General features: G+C 37.5%; 1 protein-coding gene across 1 annotated transcript in view; it reads left to right on the forward strand.

Annotated features, from left to right (window-relative positions):
* Positions 1–23,686, forward strand: part of LOC124722229 (integral membrane protein GPR155) — a 160,437-nt gene that overhangs the window by 112,773 nt on the left and 23,978 nt on the right. The window contains exons 6-10 of the mRNA XM_047247421.1: positions 10,342–10,507; positions 10,591–10,746; positions 10,848–10,931; positions 13,697–13,905; positions 20,899–21,038. Of these exons, the coding sequence (XP_047103377.1) occupies positions 10,342–10,507; positions 10,591–10,746; positions 10,848–10,931; positions 13,697–13,905; positions 20,899–21,038 (755 nt within the window). The remainder of the gene's footprint in view (positions 1–10,341; positions 10,508–10,590; positions 10,747–10,847; positions 10,932–13,696; positions 13,906–20,898; positions 21,039–23,686) is intronic.

Raw genomic sequence — 23,686 nt, forward strand, 5'->3', positions numbered from 1 at the left:
GTAGCATTCTCAGTTCAAAAAAGAATGCACAAATGTTGTCCAGCAGAAGTTAGTAGAAATCAGTGTGTCCAAAAGAAGATCAATGCCCAAAGCATACGTCTACTTCCATTGAGGACTGTCTTTAACCTACTGGAGGCCCTGGGCACTTTCAGATAATGGAGCCCCTATGACCTTGTTAAAGCACTATTTTGTTAGAATAGACTAAGCAAGTAGATAAGCAAGGTTCTAGATATATTTTTACTTCTTTACAGTCACATTAAATGAATAGATTTTTTATTATTATTTATTTTATGGCCTTCATTGGACCACTGTAGTCAAAAATACAAAGTTGTAAACAAGTTGTTACACAGGGATACAATTTGGTTTAACAATAACTTAATATGATATTTAGGTAATATAATTATTAGAGTCTATTCTTATATGAAAGGTGTTTTTCTCTTCTGTCTGCCCAATATTTCTTCATTCTTTCAGAAATTTTCTTTCTTTCTTCATCTGAGACCACTCTTCCTGTACTCCTTTTATTGATTTTCATTTGTAGTCTGGTTTGCGGGTCTTGCAGTATTCTGGTTTTCTCTGTCTTGTTTTTTTAGGTCATCTACTGTAATTTGAAGTTCTTTTGTATCTTCCTTAATTTCTGTGATCCATTTTATGTCGCTCTTGCTATTCCACAATTTTTGTACTATTTTTTTACTAATTCTGTTTTCTGGAGTTCTCATCAGATGTCCAAAGAATGAGATGCGTTTCTTCCTGATTGTGCTGATGACTGGTTCTATTTTCTTATATAATGTTTCATTTGATGCTATTCTCCAATGTCCATTTATTTTATACTGTTTATTTATACATGTCCTAATCATTCTTCTTTCTATTTTTAGTATTCGGTCAATTTCTGCTGTATTAGTTGTTTTGAAGATAGTTTTAGCTGCATACATTATTTCTGGTTGTGTAACTGTTTTATAGTGTTTTAATTTTGCATCTATAGATAGGCTTTTTTTGTTGTATGTAGTTTTGGTAATGTAATTTGCATAGTTCAGTTTTTTCATTTTATTATGCCATGATGGCTTCTCATTTAGATTGTATGTTATTATTTTGCCTAAATATTTAAATTTATCAACAATTTTGATTTCTGTTCTCCTATTGTAATTTTGTTGGCAAGTGGTGGATCAGTTAGCATAATCTCCGTTTTTTCAAATGATATTCTAAGGCCTACTTTCTCTGCTATTTCTTGTAGTGATTTCACTTGTTGCGTGGCTTCTTGAACGGTGTTGGCTAGGAGAGCAAGATCATCAGCGAATCCCAAGCAGTTTAAGCTAATATCATCTTTTGCACTTGCAATTCTTATCATTTTTGGATAGTCCTTGTACCATTTTCTCATTATGTATTCCAGTGCACAGTTGAACAGTAATGGTGATAGGCAGTCACCTTGTCTTAAGCCTGTTTTTATGAGGAATGATTCCGAAATTTCTCCTCTAAACTTCACTTTTGATTTGGTGTTGGTTAGAGTGAGTTGTATTATTTTAATTAGTTTTGTATGGAGTCCTAGATTTCTTAAAATTTTTAATACTGAAGGTTTGTGGAGACAGTCATATGCCTTCTTAAAATCTACAAACGTTATTGCCAGAGGTTTGTTCCGTTTCTTGTAGTATGCCATAATCAATTTTAAACTAATTATCTGCTCTGCACAGCTTCTCCATGGTCTGAAACCTCCCTGATATTCCCCTAACTCCTGTTTTAATTGCTCCTTGATTCTTTCATATAGGATCTTGGATAGAATTTTGTATGTGCAATCTAGGAGAGAGATTCCTCTGTAGTTGTCTGGGTTGCTCTTATCTCCCTCTTCGTGTAGTGGGTGGATGATAGCTGTGGTCCAATGTTCGGGAAATCGTTCTGTTACCCAAATTTTTGTTAGAGCCATGTGTAAGGAGATCTTGACTGTGTCACTTGCATATTTCCTCATTTCAACAAAAATCTGTTCTTCTCCACATGCCTTATAATTTTTTTGTTCTTTAAGAATTTTTTCTATTTCTTGGAAGGTTGGAGGGTCTAGTTTGTTAGGTTTGGTTTTTATTGGGGTATTTATGTTGATTTGTAAGGGTTCTTTGGGTTCCTCGCAATTCAGAAGTTTGTTAAATGCTTTTGCCATGATTTCTGCATTCATTCTATAAATGAATAGATAATATAATATAATCCACAAAAGTAACTCTTTTTAGCATTCACAGGTTAGTGCTTAAAAATCTATGTTGATTGAAGAGGTACCCTTGTAGATTTGAGATGGGCAAAATCGTTAATCACTTTTCCAAAATCTGTATTTTTGAGCATATTACATTCTTTGGACATCAGCAATAAACTGGTTAATCTCTAGTCAAGCATTGTACTTCTTAATTCATTTTTTATTCTTTTCAATTTGGAGGAGGAGTGTTCTGTGCTGCAGTTGGTTACCACCATGCTTAAAAAAATTCTCAATGCGATTTCTACATTTGGAAATGTGTGTTCAGTTTTGTTTTCTTTCAAAAGATGATGTATTTCCAATGTACTATTTATTAGTTCCCCATTTTTACTGTGAACAATTTTCAAGTATTCTTAGAATGCAGACATTCCGTTTCCAACTACTGCCTGTTAACATCTTCATAATTTCAGATAATTCTTTGCAATTTTTTCTCATCTCTTCGGAATTCAGAGTTTTCAAGCAAAAAAATAAACCAAAACATTGACTAATGTTTTCATATGAACTTGATTGCTGTTTTTGAGTGCTCAGGGTATCAGTTATGGGAAGGAACGTTTGTTTATATTGTGAATTCCTCTTTTCCATTCAGATGGACTGCCAGCGCAGAGCCATCTAAGAAACTCTCGCACAAGCTTCTACCTTTTTTTCTTAGACATAGGTCCTTGTAATCAGATTCTGAGTTTCTTTTTTATTTGGCAGATGATTTGAAATCATCAAATTTATCCCTGAGATTAATGATAAAATAATCAAGTGAAGCAAACAAATTAGTTGCAATGTGCAGAGTTATTATTTCTTTCTGAAAATAATTATTTATTTTGTCTATTCTTTCCAATATAGAGCTCAAATTTCCGTTAGTATAATAAATTCTAGCTTTCGCACTTTTCTTGACAGACTATGGGCTTCATCTCTAGTTGCTCTTGCCTGTTCTGTATCTTCTGTGATGAACATCAAAGTTTCTGTAATTTGTTTATGATCTTCATGCAGGGTGCTTACTGCATCATCTGGGGCTGACCATCTGGTTTGTGAAAGACTTGTAACAACTTTTTTTGAACCTAAATCTCCTGTCAATATATTCCACTGATGGGTAGACCTCGACGAAAGTTGTTCACTTTCTGAACAATTTCAAAAAACTCTGTTGCTTCTGATACACATCCAGCAGTTGGACACCTACCAAGTGTAGTGAATGTCCCGCACATGGTACAAAGACAAAGGTGGCAAATTCACATTTCTCCTTGATTCTTGCTTGTATAGCAGTATACTTCTCTGACATATTTGAAGCATTGTCGTAGCTTTGTCCTCTGCAATATTTTATGGGAACATCATGATTCTCTAAAAAATTCAATGCGGTTTCTGTTAAATACTCAGATTTATGGTCTTTTGTAGGTATAAATTTCAGGTACCTTTCAACAGGAACACGATCTTTTATGTATCAAATTATAAAAGTTAGCTGGTCAACTAGAGACAGATCGGGTGTACTGTCAATGCTAATGGAAAAAGTTTTTGCTAATTTAACTTCATTTATAATTTTTAGGGCCTTTTTTCCCATTATGTCAATAAACTCATTACAGATATTTGCTGACAAATAAGTAGTAGTTTCTTTTCCAGGATTCTCAAATTTTTGTAAATGATCAGCAAGAAATGGATCGAATTCACTCAATAATTCCACACATCCCAAATAATCTTCATCCTAGGATTTCATTATCACCATGGAATGGAAGCCCTCTCGATGCCAAAAATTATACAACAGCTACAATCCATTTAAGTACATTTCTTCAGTAATCCACTTCTTATTTATGTTGAGATGATAAATGTATACCTGTTCTACCAACTGTTTTACTTTGTGCCGGATAAGTCATCATAGATTGCCTATGTGCTGGGCTAGTTTCATGTGTTAAAATTATGTTATTAATGTGCTTCCAATCATTACACCCAGTTGGAGAGCATAGATTTACGCCATAAGGGTAAAATAAACAGCATAAAAAGCAAAATACAGAGTTTTTGGAAGGCGAGTACAACAACCACTTTCTTTCGATGCTGGCATTGTTCTTTAATTTGTTAGTAAATAATGATTTGTTGAAATACCTAGTTACTGATTTACTACCATCTTTGTAGGTTCTGGATGCTTAAGAAAAGTCAGAATCTTTGTTTTGAAAATATACAGGTCCCTTGCGAATCAAAATTTCACAATTTCTTCAGTTGTATCTAGTGAGTATTCTGTGAACCCGCCTGATGGATTCCATGTGCTGCAAAGAGGAAGAAGAGAGACCACAATAGGTGTCCAGCCCACTGGTAAATGTTGCATCTCAATGTTACCTGAGATTCTCTGCTGACAGGCAGTGTCCCAAGGATCATGTCTCAAGAGAATGATTCCACTGCAGTGTCATACAATTTACCCAGTTGCAATTAGGTGCCGTGTGGGAATACCTCTGTTTATGGTGGTGGCTGCCAAGTGGACAGCAAAATCGTGTCCTGAGAACCAGCCTCTGGATGAGTAGTGTGAGCAGGAGATGATTTCTAGCAGAGGGAGAAGCCAAACAACCATCCTCAAATGGTCTCAGAATGGTGTAATTTTGTGGTGTCAGTTGCAATTGTTGATGGAAGTGGAAAAATGTGTTGAGGCTGTCCATGCAGAGAAGGCACCTGCTGATGGCGGAGTTGGTTACAGCGGTGAATGACACCTCAACTTCTATATACATAATGTGACCTTTAAGCTGGTGAATTTCTGCCATAGTCCAACTAGGGCAGCACTCATACGATCAGGTCCAGATGGGGATGCCAACAGGATACTGCTGATGATGTATAAAGGCAGCTGGGTCTTCATGCTACTTCTGCTTTGTGGGGCAGTGGGGGTTGGGGATGGTGTGAGGCTGGTGGCTGTGAATACTCTCAGCGGGATTCCATACATCATAGAAATCATTGTGTAAAGACCTAAAAATGTGGTTAATCCCATATTTGTGAATTTTTCTCACATGGCTTAAGGCATTTAAATCTTAAGGTGTGTACCGTCCTCTCTGCCTCTCCATTAGGCTAGATGGAAAGACAAGGGCTTAGATGCTGAATCCCATTTTGAGGGCAGAAATCCTAGAGTAACTTGCATGCAAATTGTGGACCATTACCAGAAACTGTACTGTAATCCTCAGTGACAAAGATCTTTGAGAGCACCCTCAACAGTGGCTTCTGCTGTTGTGGAGTAGAGACATATGATATATGGATAATTAGACAGTGCAACAAGTGTAATAAGCCACATGGAGCAAAGGAAAAGCCCTGCAAAGTCAACGCTGATATACTAACAGTGTTTCATGGATGTAGGCCACAGTGAAAATGTTGTGTGAGAGCCAACATGTTTGGGCAAGCAGGCCAATCCCGATGTAGTAGGAGCTGAGATACTATTGAGTAGGATCCGTATCAGTAGCTTCCACAACTTGGGATGCTGTGACAGGAAACATCATAACCACTTGTCAGACATCTGTATCAATGTAGAAACATGCATTGGCTGTCCAATGAAAATCTGGGTTGGGCCTCATGAGTAACTGTGACATTGGGTCTGCATTACTATACTGATGTATCATGCAGTAACAAATCAGCTAATTGTAGGCACTCAAAAGTGACACCAAAGCCTGAAGCCATTTTGTTGTTCTCTCTGAAAGCTTGTGTTTTAGCCAAAGAATAGCTACCAGGGGCTTATGATCCACAATAAGGTGGAACTGGGTGCTACAGAGTTTCCCTGTTAATGCCATTTATATTATGCTACATCCAACAGTATTTGCAACTAAGCTAGATCAATTTTGAGAAATCATTCACCAGCAATTCTGGTTGTGGAACTGGGTAGACAGCTACACAGTATTGTGGATTTATAGTGTCTGCAAAGTAACAGTTTAGAATTTAGCTTTCAGATTACAACAAATGGTGATGCAAAATCACTCTGTGATATAGATACAAGCACACTTTGTTATACTAACAGGTCTTATTCAGCTTATACATTCAGTTTTGGTGAAATATGAATAACTCAAGATCAAAAAAATTGTGACATTGCTCCTTATTTTAAGATGATGTTGGCCTGGCAATCCACCACTCAGCCCAGGCCAAAACTAAAAATATCAGAACATTCACCATATAATGTCTCCAGTGATGAATAAGGTATTGGCATAGAGTTATTACCAGCCCCTTGAATGGAAAACACAGATGCCTCAAGGCTTAAAATATTTGCCGTATCGATAAGTTCGACAACAAGGATTTGTAAAGTGTTTGTGACCGTCTTGTGTGAGTTCTCTAAAATCTTCAGATGGGAATCTGAATGTTCTTGTAGGCAACAGTGTCTCAGTGACTTATGGCTAGTCTAATAATGTATAACTATCATGATTAATTAGGTGACATGGCTCCTGTATCTGTCTCAAAGCATACACATTGTTTGTACATTACCACATTCATGTGTAGAGGCTGTGACGTAAGCTGAGATCCATGCAACTAGCAGAAATGCTGTTTACTTCCATATCTTAGGATTTGCTGGACGGGTGAGGTCAGCTGGAGTGTGAAGAAACAAATATCTGCAATATAGCCACTAATATCACACTTGTTGCACACATTACTGATATCAGCCGTGTCTTTGATCATAGAGTCTAGAGCAGTTTTTACATAATGGAAAAACACTGTGTGTGTCACACTGAAGTGGAAGAAGTGGTTTCACATCTTTAATATGATGTTTTGGTTCAAGCCCTTTTATTTGATGGCAAGGTTATAACCCAAGCTAGGTAGTTTAGCTACACAGAGCAGCAGGCTTGACTACTTCAGAAGTGTGTGTGACTGACAGTATTTAGTTGAGTGTTCGATTGGCTAGTTTTAATGCTTCTTATGAAACTGGAGTGTGATGAAACAGAATGTCTCCAATAAGAAAATCAGCATATAACTGTCTCTGCTTTTGGTATTGGCATGTGTAAAGGTGCATTTTCTCCTTAATCCATGTACATCAGCTATTCAAGTGACACACATTTGCGATTGTTTCTTGTGACAGTGATGGAATTTGAAGCCTCTCTGGAACTAAATGACAGTGGAGACTATTACATTCTCCCATTAGTCTTCAAGGGATCGATAGCCGTAGCAGTCTGGTCCCTTGAATTCCACAAACCAACCAACCATTACTCTTCACAAGTGATAGGGTTATGGCATTTACCAGATGTGACATCTTATAGAGGAATTGTAACAGTCCAGATTCTGACACAAAGAAAATATTCATACAGCTGCTCTGGATCAATTAGGTGGAAGGTGGAGACATGCTGTCAGAACTGCTAAAGTTACACCAGCCAGTCTTCCCAGTCTTGACTGTACTCTTGTAAAAGCAGTGGTGATAACTATCAAACAAACTGTACCGAAAAGTCCAAAGCAAAGATCCAGTGATGCACACAGTGTGTTAAGCATTCAAAGAACAGATTAATCACAAAGCAAGAGTGATGTTTGTAGCCCTTAGTGACCCCTTTTCTTGCATCCAGAGCCAGTGGCATGCCCCTTTGTCAGCTGAAACTAAGCAAGTGATGTGGTGCAGGGCACATGAATTTAAAAAGGCTCACTATTACCACCAAACGGTGAGGTAGGCTCCAGACACAGTGTGTTGCCTGGTGTGATATTCTGGTCAGATATCAGAACATGTGTTTGGTATGACACTCAGGATAAGTGAAATTTTATCTTAATATTAATTCATTGATAAAGAATACTGAATTTATGCCAACAAGGATTATTTCAGCTAAGTGTGCACACAGTATGGGGAAAGTGTAACAAAGAGTTAACAATTCCATGATTTGTGTGTGTGTGTTGGGGAGAGGGGGGTATTCTTTTCTTGTGAATTATATGTTATAGAGTCCTGACGAATTTTAAAATCTGCTCTTGTAGTGGCAGTTAATCTTAGTTCGACATGAATAGTGTATCTGATATGCTTAAATAGTAGCTGCTGCTGAGCAATCAACTGAATATCCATGATAATTATTAACTTTATTCATTGGTGCAAGAAGATGCTGAAAAGTTCTCATCTCAATCAAGTCGATGTACTTGTGGGAAAGTTTCATCAATTTCTAATAAGGTAAAATAAGAAAAATTAGGCTTGTGCAGATGTACACAAATAAACCATCATCTCAGATCATAGAGATTCACAAGAAGTGTAGATGTAGGTGGAGATGAGATGTATGAGCAGCTATTTTCCGGCTGATCACTCTAGAGTGTAACAGACGGGGAAATAATGGTGCTGGCACCTCACACTGTGCAGTTGCCTGTTGTTGTTGATCACTGAAATGTTAGTCTGTTGCTTCCATTATCTCCACACCTGAAAACTCTTTTCCTTCAAATATATGTTGATATTTGGAAAGAGAAAAAGTATGATAGTACAAAATTTGATGAGTTTTCATGCTTATCTTTTCATTTTCGTTTCTTGAATTGGCAATTTTTGTTGATTTGTAGTACTTTCTTCTGGTAACCTGTCAGCTTAAATATAGAATGTTTTCGTTATCCCAAAATATTGTTCCTGGGACCTAGCCTGTTGTTTCAGTCTTGATTCTTACATCCTTTGACAGTTCTGTTAATATAACCATGTTTCACCAGTAACAATAGGCATAACTAAATGTCCAGTATTTTATGTAATCTTCGTCTGCAAAATAAATTGATTTGCTTTGCAGCAGCCTTCAGTCAACTTTACACTTACTTTGGCATTTCTTACCAAACATGCATTTTATTCATTCTCATGATATCTACAGTATTTCAGCTATTTCTTCAGCAGAATTTTGCAGGTATTAGTATATAAGTTTGTTGCTGGCATTTATCCCCAGAGCTGAATGTCATGGCAGAACAAAGTTTCACGCCTTCGAAAACCCTTACACCGTTAAAATAGCCAGTTAACCCTACCCCCCTTCCTCCCCGATACTTTAAGGAATCGAACTCTCACGTACGAAAAGTTTCAAATTGTATTATAGTTTGCTGTAAGTTGCTAAATGCTCTCATGATAAAACAATGGATGAGTGTCATCTGGGTAATTTACGATCCATTTAAAGAAAAGCTTTTTTTTTTTTTTTTTTTTTTTTTTTTTTTTTTTTTTTTTTTTTTTTTTTTGGTTCATGCAAACAATCAGTGGTTTCAGTAGTTGTCATAATTCATGGCCTCAAAAGTGTTGTGCACCTTCATTCCAAAAGTCTCTCTGTACAAAGCTGACACATTAGCTCATCACAGTGGAATGTAAATGGACCCATTTAATCTCTGCATTTTATTGTGTCAATGAATTTCATTTCTGGTATTCTTTGTGAATGTTAGGATGGTGAAGATAATGGACATGGGTTTAAATAGGAGCAGGATTTAAACCCTTGCCTTGATGATTTTGTTTGCTGGTAGCTTTTGTAAATCAGTTCAGGCAGATATCAGAGTGCAGCTTTGTAAAAGAAGGCTGTATCCAATTCTTTTGTACATTATTGTAGAATAATGTGGAATGATGTTGAAAAACAAATTAAAGGAAAAGCACATGCCTGGCAGAGATTCACTGTGATAATCTTAAGATAACGTAATTCATTGACAAAAGAAGTGACTTTCAGAAGACCTGTTTGACCAGTCCTTAAGTGTTACATATCAGTTGGGGAACCTTACCAGGTTGGATTAATAGAAGAGAGAGAGAAGATGCAATGAACAGTACAATGTTTCATCACTGCATCATTTAGTTGGCGCAAGAGTGGTATGGAGATGCTCAACAATCTTCAAGGATGGTATTTTGCATCACAGAGAGGTTTATTGTTGAAATTGCTAGTGTGTGCATTCTTGGAAGAGTCAGGTAACATATTACTTCCTCCCGCATAATTCAACAGATATAACCTCTGCCACATACCAGGAGCCCTCTCCCTCTCTCCACACTCTCTCCCTCCCCCCTCCCCCCACTCTCTTCTTGCTGCCCCCCCCCTCCTCCTCCTCCTCCTCTTCCACTTCAATGCATAAATCACCTAATTCCTTACATGTGGACAAGTTCAGTCTCTGCCAAGATACTACCGGTAAATACATAATTCTTAAGTTCTGTCAAGGAGAGGTTGAGAACTTTTCAGCACTCTCTCTTACATGCAAAAATTTCCTTGTGATACAACTTTTAATTGTGTCTTTTATCATAGGTTGGTGTTACCCTTAATAACTCGTGAAGTTGTTAGCCTGTTCCATGCTGGTGAAAATTCAACAGACACTTTAGACCTTAGCACGTATGGATTTTTATACGGGACATTCCCATCAGCTCCAGGAGTGTTTGTGTTTGCAACACAGTACTCAGTTGATATTGACTTGGTATGTTGACTAAATTTGCTCCTTCTCTTTATTGCCACAAAGCTTCACATTATGTAAGCTGTAATGTCTTTCTTTTTGTACAGATTGCCAGTTCAATGGTTGCATGTACCTTTGTCTCAGCTCCACTCATGTTTGTGTCAGCAAAAATGATTACTGTTGACAAAATGGCACCTTCAAGTTATCTTCAAGAGCTAGATTCATTTGCATTTGACATAAGTGTAGCTGGAATTGTTGCTTGTGTAAGTATAGTGTAATTCTTGGTGTTTTATATTTACACTAGTCAAGCTGAAATGTGTTGGTCACCAATGATATATGTAGCAAAACAATTCTCTGTTTACAGGCATGGTTGCTGGTTATCTATATCTGTAACAAGAAGTACAAGAAAATTCTCCACAGAGTAACATTTTGTTTAATTATTTCACAGGTCAGAATTCTTTTTAATTTTTGTACTTTCCTGTGATAGTTTATGCATAAAGTAACTTCTGCTGATAAATCCTACCAATACTGCAGTGTAGATGGTGTTTTGGGATGTGCCACATACAGGTTACTGGTGTGGGTAGAAAAATAAAACATTTGCATTTATTATGAGGCTGTGTATGATTAATGAGAAGGCAAGGGAAAGAGTAAAGATGACCTGTTGTCATACAGTTGAGGCATTTGACACACACACACACACAGACACACACACACACACACACACACACACACACACACACACACACACAGTGTGGTGGTGCAGCAAAGGAAGGGGTAGGATTGTGGCACCAGCATGTGCTCATAACATGTGATGAAATAAGTGGTGAGTGTGGAACAGAGATTGAAGCCATAGGAATTACAGGATTGAAGGTTATGTTCTGGAGACAATGTTTATACAAAGAGTATTAAAAAAATAGTGGGAACTACATTTATCTACATTAACATTATCTCCTTCAAAATATTCTCCATTAGATATTATGCATGTATGCCAGCATCTTTTCCAATCCCCAAAACACTTCTGGAACTCTTTCTTTGTGATAGCTTTTAGCTATCATAGAAATTTGTTTTAATCTCATATATGCTTTTGAAACGATGATCCTTTAAGATTTTCTTTGTTTTGGGAACAAAAAAGTAAAATTGGACCACATCTGATGAATATGGAAGCTGGTGCATCATTACAGTACTGTTTTTCAGCCAGACATTTACAAACGAGTAACAAAGTAGTAACAGGTGCATTATCAGGGTCTAAAAGCTGTGAATTATTTCACCACAAAGAGAACTATTATTTTTTTTTTTTTTTTTTTTTTTTTTTATTTTTATTGCATCACGCAAACAGTGTTGAACTTGTAAGTAGTTCTCTTTGTTGGTTATTTGACCTTGTGGTGAGAGCCTGTGATGCTATTAAAGGTGATGCCACAGTGAACATAAACTTCACATTAGACCACACTTGTTGAACTTTCTTGTGGTCTTGGTGATCCAGAGTACTTCCATGGGGATAATTGATCCTTAGTTTTGTTGTCATACCTGCAAATCCATGTTTCATCATCTGTTATGACATGTTTCAGTAGTTCTGCATTGTTGTTGACTTCATCTACTTGCATCTGTCACTGTTTTTGTATGAAATTCACTAAATTTTACTGTCACACATTTCATGTCCAAAGCATAAAAAACCACCCTTTACATGACACAGTTGATATGCCCACATTGTTACCAACTTCTCTGATTGTGATTCAGTATTAGTTCGTATGCATTGCTTTTACTTTTTCTATGATTTCATCAGTTGGTGGTAAATCATTGTTTTACTAACAGCAGACTCACCAAAAGCAATACTTAACACTTCTTAAATTTAACTGCACTTTAATCTGGTCTTACATTAATACAAATTGTCTGGTCCATTTGTATACAAAATGACTGATCACCAATACTACCAAAACACACACAATCTTTTTGACAGTTGACAAAAGACTAAATAGCCAATATGGATATCACCACACAGATAATTTTTAGATACAGTTTACCTACACAAATGTGAAAAAATCACATAAATCAGGCTAATGCAACACAAAATTACAAAATGCCCATTACTTTTTGTGCACACTTCATACGCACAGTTGGGTGAAGTTAGTGTTGTGGGACGGGAGAGGAGAGGATCCAGATAGCATAGGTTTGTTAAGTAGCCACTGAAATTGAGCCTGTTGCTTTCAGTGACAAATTCTGCCACTGGATGATGTTCTTGGTCATAGTTTGTTGGTGGCTATTCATTTGAGTGGACAGCTGGTTGGTGACCATGCCAGTACAAAATGTTGTGAAGATGGCACAGAAGAGTTGAGTGTAACATGGTTGCCTTCACAGGTGGCCAACACCTGTGATGGAGCAGGATATGCATGTGGCAGGACTGTGGTGGGTGCACAGAATATGTCTTGCTCCTGGTCTTCTACACCCATATGACCTGTATGACAAGGGAATGGGTATAGGCATGGGATAGGGAAGGACTAAAATACTTTTCAGATATGATGAATAGAGGTGTACTACTTCGGTATAAATGGAACTTCCTTCTTTTTTTGGGGGGGGGAGGAGGGAGGGAGATATTCCTCATTTCAGTGCATGATGAAAGATATTTGAAGCTCTGCTTGAGGGTTTGATTAAATTGTTACAATCTCAGCAAGTGGTATTAGGTAAAAGGCATTCGTCTTTGCAGGTGATAGTGGTAGTGGTTGCAATTTCAAGTGCATATGTCAGCAGTACATGAGAGGTCTAATTATGGATGAAGACTTAGCAAGACCTTTAAAGACTTGGACAAGAGATTGCTCATCACTGTAAATCCTTTGTGACTGGTTGCTGGCCTGTGAGGGAGAAACTTTCCGATGCTTTCTCTCACCTGCTCTAACATATCAGTGCATTGAGACTGCAGTGTTGGGCCTGTGGCCAAAAATTCCAAATCTTGTTTATGTGCCTGTGTACCACTCGGTGCCTCTAGGATGAGTTAGTGATTATCTTTGCTCTTACAATTGTTAATAATGAGAAATATTTAGCAATATTCACAATCAAATAACCACACATCAAAATGAAAATCCTTGAACTGAACATCTTTTCATATTTGAATGATTCATTATTAATCTGAAGTGCAGCTTAAATGTCAAATGAATTGTAACATATGAAGTTTCATAACATAATTCGTCTTCTTATACAAGTTTAACATGCATCTTTCCACAGCTCATTGCCTGTATTGGTGTTATATTGTGGTCAGTGCTGGATCGCTCCAAAACCTGGGCCTTATACCTTCAGTTTGCATTTTACACAGTCGGTGTATACAGCTCTCGATTGTGGACTGCATTCCTGGCTATCACACTGCTGTTTTTCCAGTGTCGAAGTCTGTGTTTCGCATTGAAATTGCAGCCATATTTTATGCTTACAGGCTGGGGGTAAGTGAGATAATCATTTATATTTTATACTTTTGTTTTGCTAAGGTGGCTGCTAATAATACCAGTGTTTGTACGTTGTGTAGCAGAGACTAATTGTGAGGATTAGTTTAAAATTTTAATTATTATATGAATTTTTTTGTTAGCAGGTATGTCTCTGCAGTCCTGGTACACATTTAAGTCCCTCTACTGTAGTACCATAGCACTCCACTAGAGGAGTAAAACAAAATTGTGCAGTCCATTGATAAAATGGAGAATCAATTCAGTTTTTGCATTTTAGGGGGACAGCATTGAACCAATCCATGCTGAGTTGAAGGAAGTGTATGGCAACAATGCAGAATTGTATGCCACAGATGCATGTGGTGTGATCACACAAGTCTGAATGACAAAGAACAAAATGGCAGACCATCTCTCTGACAAACTGGGAATCAGAAGATAAATAAAGCCCCTGGTTCTTGGAGACCAGTGTATCACAATCATGCCAGTAGAGGGAAGACTGCCCTACACACACACACACACACACACACACACACACACACGTATGTGCACTATTCAAATGGAGTGTGGAGCTGTAGCCGTATGGAGTGGCAGGATAAAAAGGGGAATGATGGGTAGGAGAGGGATAGGCAGCAAGGAAATGGGATATGAATGTGGAACTGGCAAGTTTGCCCTGCAACAGGCAAAGGAAAGCAGCATGTGGTGCATAATGCATTGGAGGAGGGGGTGCAAATCTCCTCTTTCCCCTCACTCCCCTCCCTTTCAAATCTATTGTGTACCTGTTACTGTGGCTGAGATATGGCTCAACAACTTCATTCCAGAAATGAAACAACAATCAAAGCAGAGTTTAAAGTTGATGGTCATGCACTAAAGCAGGTGAAGGTGATTTTATATTCCAGAAAGGTTGTGACTAGAGACTGGATTATATGCATTTCCATGTTGCGTATGCATTTGCATATTTGGCTCATTTTCACCGGCTATTGCATATTTTAACTAAAAACTAGTGACAATGCATATTTTTGCTCTGTTTACAGTATTTTTAAAATTTAGACGGGCGGTCTCTAGCTCGATTTAGTTTTGATGTCTCACAGATTGACCACGACCTAGAACTGCATACAATCACTAACCGAGTGGCCACTGCCTATTGAAATCATTACGCAAGAAGAACAGGAACAGGCAGGCAGAGTCAGTGCTCCTGCACCCGCGCCCCCAGTTAACCCCCTCCACTTTCATACCATACGCATCAGCAACAGTTAAATTAAACTACACAAGCTTTTAGTCACATGTCCATTGTTTCTATTTACTTGTACACAGTTGAATGTGTTTACAATGTGTAGTGTGTAACATGTTGTGTGTCATGCTGACAAAAAGGAAACATCATTTCGTGGATAGCTGACCATTCTGGAACATTTAAATATGGCAGAATTGTTTTATATTGTCAAGTTTGTGAGAGAAACTTTTTGTGCAAAAAAAAAAAAAAAAAAAAAAGTCAAATAGACCAGCATGTCAAGACGAGTCTTCATATCGTAGGAATGCAGAAGAAGGGACCACAACAGCAACTTCTGACAACAGCAAGTTGCAGTAGCAGGGATTTGTCCAAAGGTAACCAAAAAAGTTGGTTTAACATGGATCTATGTGAAACATTCACTGCAAGCAATCTTCCTCTTCACAAACTTACTAACACTTCTCAAAGGCTTCCTGCACAAATATTGCTTAAATCAAAATATATCACATGAATCAACATTGCATAAAAATTACATACCGACAATTTACATAAATGTTCTGGAAGAAACACGCAATGAACTCAAGGACAGCATTACCTGGATTTCAGGTGATGAAATTGTAGACATTTGTGGCAGTTACATTGCCAATTTAATTGTTGGTGCTTTAAAAGAAGAGTGTACCTCTTCCTACTTAGCGGCCTGCAAAGAACTTGTAAAAGTAAATGATTCTATAATCGCCAGATTTATGAATGAGGGTATTAGAAAAATATTTCCAGAATCTTCTCCTAACCACTACCAGAAAGTATTCAGAAAATGATACCAGTTTTCTAAATGTACTGATTTTTTGCATGACTGACGCTCTTCCTTATAATTGATATACAGCGCTCTTCCCCGTAATTGATATGCACAGGTTAGACTTTGAGATATAATGCATGCGGTAAGTATAATGTTTTTTCATCATTTGATCTTGCATATTTCAACACTTTTGATGCGTTTTTAAGCATTTTAATGCTTATTTGCATGTGTATTTTAAGATTTTTATGATGCATATCATCCGGTCTCTAGTTATGATCATCTGGTATGTGGCTTTACCATGGTCAATTCTTCATGTAAAATGTACCATACTCTCACTTCTTGTATGCCTATGATGTCAACTACTTCACATACTGTTAACTGCAGACCATCTAATGCCATATTGTGCACTTTATTATTGTTTTAATTTGTGTTTGCGGTTTTCTGATATTATTAACGTAAATGGTTCCTAAAGCTGTATGGTCCTGTTTGAATTTAGCTACCTACTTCTTAACTGTTGAAAATGTAGCACAAGACTCCTTGTACCTTTTACCAACTTTGAAGGTATTTCCATTGACAATAAACCATTCAAAACACATTTTATGAAGGCGTGGCATTTCTCTGATGCATCATGTTGGAACTGCTGCAGTGATATAGGTTATGGTTCCATCGGAGCATGTTTTCTCCACAAGAAGCCTTGATGTCTATTGCTTTGTAGGTAGACATTGATTTAAAGTAGCTTCTATAGTATGCAGACTGTTCTGTGCACTGCACCATAAAATGTGTCCACATATCTAGCTCTTTGATCCTTTTTTTCTGAAATTCATGTGCATATGGAGCATATGGTCCATGCCTGGAGATAAATTGGAGTGACTCCTCATGGGAACTACATATTTTATCTTTCTGTGCTTTGTAACAACTGACAAACATATTTGCAATTTAATGTGTCCCATGTGCTGACAGTCAGTAGCAATGCTATGTGTCTGTTCTTCAGAGCCCTTATGCACTACTACTTCTCATTTGTGGAGGTGTGTGGCATATTTATAAGATTGCTAGAAGGAACATTTGTCAATGTTAAGGGAGAAATGTGAGAATTTAATGTCATTTGATGAGGGGGTTACTAGGTACGGAATATGAGCTCAGCTAGGACAGTGATGGAGATGATGAGTGCCCATGTCCTGTTCAAAGGGACCATCCAAGCATTCATCTAAATTTAGGAAAACTGCAGGAAACCTAAATTGGAATGCCTGGAAGAAGATTTAAACCTAGTTTCTCTTGAATGTGAGTGGAATACCCCAACAACTCTGGAAGATTACTCATTGGTGCTATATTTTCAACTGCTAGTCAATAACGAATTTTCCATTCCATCTGATGTAGAAGCTGTGATGGCTTTCCTTGTCTCAGTGTGACCAGACACTGTCTTCAAATGAAACTCTAGCTGTCCATGTTGAACTGTCATTGTTCAACAGCTTTAATGGGATCATATGTTTCATTTTTTAGGCTCATTTTCATCACTGCTTTTAAATGTTCTCTTTATATCAGACACTTGCTAGCATTTAGACTCAATAACTGTTTTGATTACCAAATTACTTAGCCAGACTTTAGGATTCTTCAGCCTAGACAGTTTTTATTTTCAAAAGCATTTGTACTATTTTCTTTCATGACACAATTGTAGCAGCAGAGGCAACGCTTTCTGGCTGAATTGGCACATCTAGAGATGGGTGCTAATAAAAACAGGTATCCACACATCAGATTGAGAGCACTTTGTTAATGATCCCTCGTGACCAGTTAATAGATGAAGCACAAGACAGAAATGTGCCTTTCTTCTGTATGTTGAAGATATGTCTTTAAATTAAGCTGAAGATAAAGAAAAAATAAAAAAAGAAGAAAAAATATAGTTGTGATCCTCTGTCCAGCAATGAAGGCTCCGAGTCAGTCATTGATGATCTGCTTATATATAAGGTTGGCATTTTTACACTATTATGACAATGTGGTATGGCCTACATAACATGTACAATACAGGAGGAATAATGCATTAAACATAAACTGCCTTTTACAACCCAACAGATCTGCTGTGGTTGAAAACAATGGACATAATTCGACAAAATCTTGGTGTAAATTATATTCCTGTGCAGCTCAGTGCTTAAATAGATCTGTGGAAATGTGACTGATAAGAAGAAATTTGAATAAGAGACAGTTTAAGTAATTGTGAGGGCAGTTTTCATCTGGGTAAAACCTGTATTTTGTGTAATTTATTCTCAAACAAAACTTCGTATTGTAGCTGCAACACCCCAAACCTGTAGGCTTTAGTGTGTTGCATAACAACTATAGTGTGCATTCCAACATATTCGATAGATAATAGTAATGTAATGATGTCTGCAGAGCCTTGCCATTTGTGGGTATGAAAAATAGTTTTAACTCTCATTCATTCAGAATATGTCTATATCATACTCATCCAAAGTCAGTGAACAGAACTGACTACATCTGGCTGGAGTCACAAAAACTTACCAATCAATCAGCAAACAGGAAAAAATTCTAGATACACCATCTTTCAATTTGAAATTAACTGAAAGCTTTTTCTTCAGCAACTCTCATTTTTAAACAACCTGATTTTGAAACTGAATTAATTTAGGTCTAAAGGTAACAATTTATGTACATTCTGCCATAACTTTCCATACCATAATTTTGAAATTGTAAGTTGCAAGTTTTAATGCTTACCAGTCATTAGTGTAAGAAAGGAAAGTTTTTACAGGCTATGACGAACATACACCACTGGTACGCACAGGCTCTATTCTGAAACATCATTTATTATGTATTCATATATATAACCCCTTTGCACTGCGTATGTCATAGTGGATGGAACTGATGCCTTGTTAGCATGTAAGTATATTTGTGAAGAGAAATTAGTATTATGTGCATAAATAATATTGCTTTAATTGGTACAATTACAGTGTGGATATGTCTAATGATTGAAATAAAATGCAGAACAACACACATTCTGACATTTATATGTTCTCACATGTGTACATGCTGCAGTCCATTTATTATAGGTGTATCCTTTTTGTTTGTGCTGTATTGATCGAAAATACAATTCCTGCATATGAAAAAATCTTTTCCTTGGAAAAATTTCTCAAAAATAAAAAATAGTTTTAGAATATTAAGATTGTTCATTGTGCAATATTAAGATTGTTCGTTGTCGTAGTCAGAGCTTCACAACTTTTACTCTAATTAGGTTTTTTTGTCATGTCATGACTTACTGTTGCCTACTGTAATAAGGGGAAATCATGAAGGAATGCATATAATAGAAGAAGCAAAAGTAGCTACTACTGTGTACACTACTGGCCATTAAAATTGCTACACCAAGAAGAAATGCAGATGATAAATGGGTATTCATTGGACAAATATATTATACTAGAACTGATATGTGATTACATTTTCACGCAACTTGGGTGCATAGATCTTGAGAAAGCAGTACCCAGAACAACCACCTCTGGCCATAATAACGGCCTTGATACGCCTGGGCATTGAGTCAAAAAGAGCTTGGATGGCGTGAACAGGTACAGCTGCCCATGCAGCTTCAACACGATACCACAGTTCATCAAGAGTAGTGACTGGCGTATTGTGACGAGCCAGTTGCTCTGCCACCATTGACCAGACATTTTCAATTGGTGAGAGATCTGGAGAATGTCCTGGCCAGGGCAGCAGTCGAACATTTTCTGTATCCAGAAAGGCCCGTACAGGACCTGCAACATGCGGTCGTGCATTGTCCTGCTGAAATGTAGGGTTTCGCATGATGAAAGGTAGAGCCACGGGTTGTAACACGTCTGAAATGTAATGTCCACTGTTCAAAGTGCCGTCAATGTGAACAAAAGGTGACTGAGACGTGTAACCAATGGCACCCCATATCATCACGCCGGGTGATACGCCTGTATGGCGATGACGAATACACGCTTCCAATGTGCGTTGACCGTGATGTCACCAAACATGGATGCAACCATCATGATGCTGTAAACAGAACCTGGATTCATCTGAAAAAATGACGTTTTGCCATTCGTGCACCCAGGTTCGTCGTTGAGTACAATATTGCAGGTGCTCCTGTCCGTGATGTAGCGTCAAGGGAAACCGCAGCCATGGCCTCCAAGCTGATAGTCCATGCTGCTGCAAATGTCGTTGAGCTGTTCGTGCAGATGGTTGTTGTCTTGCAAACATCCCCATCTGTTGACTCGGATTGAGACGTGGCTGCACAATCTGTTACAGCCATGCGGATAAGATGCCTGTAACCTCGACTGCTAGTGATACGAGGCCATTGGGATCCAGCACGGCGTTCCGTATTACCCTTCTGAACCCACTGATTCCATATTCTTCTAACAGTCATTGGATCTCGACCAACGCGAGCAGCAATGTCGCAATATGATAAACCGCAATCGCGATAGGTTACAGTCCGACCTTTATCAAAGTCGTAAACGTGATGGTACGCATTTCTCCTCCTTACACGAGGCATCACAACAATGTTAGAACCAGGAAATGCCGGTCAACTGCTGTTTTTGTATGAGAAATTGGTTGGAAACTTTCCTTATGTGAGCATGTTGTAGGTGTAGCTACTGGCGCCAACCTTGTGTGAATGCTCTGAAAAGCTAATCATTTGCATATGACAGCATCTTCTTCCTGTCAGTTAAATTTCACATCTGTAGCACGTTATCCTCTTGGTGTTGCAATTTTAATGGCCAGTAGTGTAGTTGAGAGGTGTTGAGCAACAATCAAGTACATAAAAAAAGAGTGAACTTTTGGCCACTTAACACATCAGCTACATGGTTAGCTTTACTACTTTGATTCGTTGTTGTTGCTTATAGAAATTCTGATGTTTCTGCTAATTAACATTGAGGTTTTGTCTTTTAGTAATTAGTAGTGTATACTGAAACTTTCTCATTTGTGTAAAGTGAATGTCTGTGACTGGATTTTATAGTTGTATCATTATTTGTTGCAGAATTCCCCTGGTCATTGTAATATTTTTGGTGCTCTTCGTTAAACAAGAGGACATGTCTGTGGAAAAGTGCAACCCAAACTTTCAGTTTGGAGGGGTACAAGCTATAATAACTGTCATTTTGCTTGTTCTTTGTTTGACAGGTAAGACTTCTTCTTAATAAGTTTATCAGGGATGAATGGGAATCCTGTTTTGGTTTTATAGTAAAGTCAGTGTGGTGCATGGTAAATCTTACTTTTGATAATACAAAGGACAATCACATTACTTAATTCATATTTTAGGGCTGTTGCTCCCATGCACAAGTAAAAGGTGACTTGTATGTGTATAATCTAGACTAATCATATTTTTATTTCGGAGCAAAATTTTTTATTGTGTTTGATGAACTTTGTGTTTAGTGGTATGAATTGATACCAGTTACTTTCTGTTACACGGGTTAATAGACTTATTTCAGTTGTTCTAATAAATCGAACTTACACATACTGATTTGATAAATACATAAATGGATGTATAAGCATTGATTTTGTGCTCCAAAAATGATCATATGTGATCATGAAAAATATTCATTAATAATAAGACAAAATTGGCATGACCGATATAGATCTGTATTTAGCACATTTGTACTCCAGTCCTACTTAAAAACTTGATTGGCCTGTACCGTTAACAGCTATATGTGATGCTCTGTTGCTCCAAACATCCAAGATAAACTTTTGTTAGAAGAGAGGACAATTCTTTCCCAAATTGATACATAATAATATCCCCCCCCCCCCATGAACCATGGACCTTGCCATGGTGGAAAGGCTTGAATGCCTCAACGATACAGGTAACCCTAGGTGCAACCACAATGGAAGGGTATGTGTAGAGAGCCCAGACAAACACGAGGTTCCTCAAGAGGGGCAGCAGCCTTTTCAGTAGTTGTAGGGGCATCAGTCTGGATGATAGACTGATCTGGCCTTTTAATGTCAACCGACAAGACCTTGCTGTGCTGGTATTTCAGACAGCTGAAAGCAAGAGGAAACTACAGCTGTTATTTTTCCCAAGGCCCTGCAGTTCTACTATATTGTTAAATAATGATGGCATCCACTTGGATAAAATATTACAGTGGTAAAATAATCCAAAATAGTCCTCCATTTGGGTCTCCGGGTGGAAACTACCCAGAAAGATTTCATCATCAGGAAAAACAAAACTGGTAGTCTATGGATTGGAATGTGGAGTGTTAAATCTCTTAATCAGACAGGTAGGCTAGAAAATTTAAAAAGGGAAATAGACAGATTTAAGTTCGATATAGTGGGGGACTAGTGAAGAGATGAGCAGGACTTCTAGAGATGTGAGTGCAGGGTTATAAATGCAAAGTCAAACAGGGGTAATGCAGGAGTAGGTCTGATAATGAACAAGAAAATATGAATGTGAGTAAGCTATTACAAACAGCAAAGTGAATGCATTATTGTACCCAAGATAGACATGAAGACCACACCCACCACAGTAATACAAGTTTGTATGCCAACTAGCTCCGCAGATGATGAAGAGATTGAAAAAAATGTATGATGAGATAAGATAAATCACATAATTAAGGGAAAAAAAATAATTGTGAAGGAGGATTGGAATTTGATAGTAGGAAAAGGAAGTGAAGTAAAAACGTAGTTGAATGTGGACCAGGGGAAAGAAATGACAGAGAAGCTGCCTGGTAGAATTTTGCACAGAGCATAATTCAGTCATTACTGACTCTTAGTTTAGAGATCATGAAAGAAGATTGTGTTTGTGGAAGAGACCCGGAGACAATGGAAGGATTCAGATCGGTTATATAATGGTAAGACAGAGATTTTGGAGCCAGATTTTAAACTGTAAGATGTTTCCAAGGGCAGATTTGGATTCTGATCAAAGTTTATTGGTTATGAATGGTAGATTAAAACTGAAGAAATTGCAAAGAGGTAGGAAGTTAAGGAGAGGGGATGTGGATAAGTTGAAAGACCCAGAGGTTGTTGAGAGTTCCAGAGGGAGCATTAGGACTGAAACAGGAGAAAGGAATACAATAGAAGATGAATGGGTAGCTTTGATAGATGAAATAGTGAAGAAAGCAGAAGATAAAGATAGGTAAATAGGCAAAGCCTAGTAGAAATCCTTGGATATCACGGAAGATATTGAATTTAATTGATGAAGAAGAAAATATAAAAATTCAGCGAATGAAGCAGCTGAAAGGGAATACAAATGTCTAAAAAATGAGATTGGCACACAATACAAAATGGCTAATCAGGAAAGGCTGGATGACAAATGTGAGGATATGGAAGCATATAAAATTACATTTATAGCTTTTGTAGATTAGGAGAAAGCTGTTGACAATGTCAACTGAAATACACTCTGTGAAATTCTAAAGGGAGCATGGGTAGAATACAGGGAGCAAAAAGCTATATACAACTTGTACAGAAACGAGATGGCTATTATAAGAGTGTATAAGAGTGGAGGGGGCATGAAAAGAAAGCAGTGATTGAAAAAGGAATGAGAAAAGATGAACAAGCAGTAAAGGAAACAAAAGAAAAATTTGGAGAAGGAATTAAAAGTTCAGAGAGAAGAAATAAAAACTTTGAGGTTTGCCAATGACATTGTAATTCTGTAAGAGAGAGCAAAGGACTTGGAAGAACAGTTGAATGGAGTATACATCGTCTTCAAAGGAAGATGTAAGATTAACATCAACGAAAGCAAAACAAGGGTAATGGAATGTAGTTCGATTAAATCAGAAGATGCTGAGGCAATTAGATTAGGAAACAAGACACCAATAATAGTAGGTAAGTTTTGCTAT

This window comes from Schistocerca piceifrons, chromosome X (assembly GCF_021461385.2).
Source record: "Schistocerca piceifrons isolate TAMUIC-IGC-003096 chromosome X, iqSchPice1.1, whole genome shotgun sequence".
NCBI lineage: Eukaryota > Metazoa > Arthropoda > Insecta > Orthoptera > Acrididae > Schistocerca > Schistocerca piceifrons.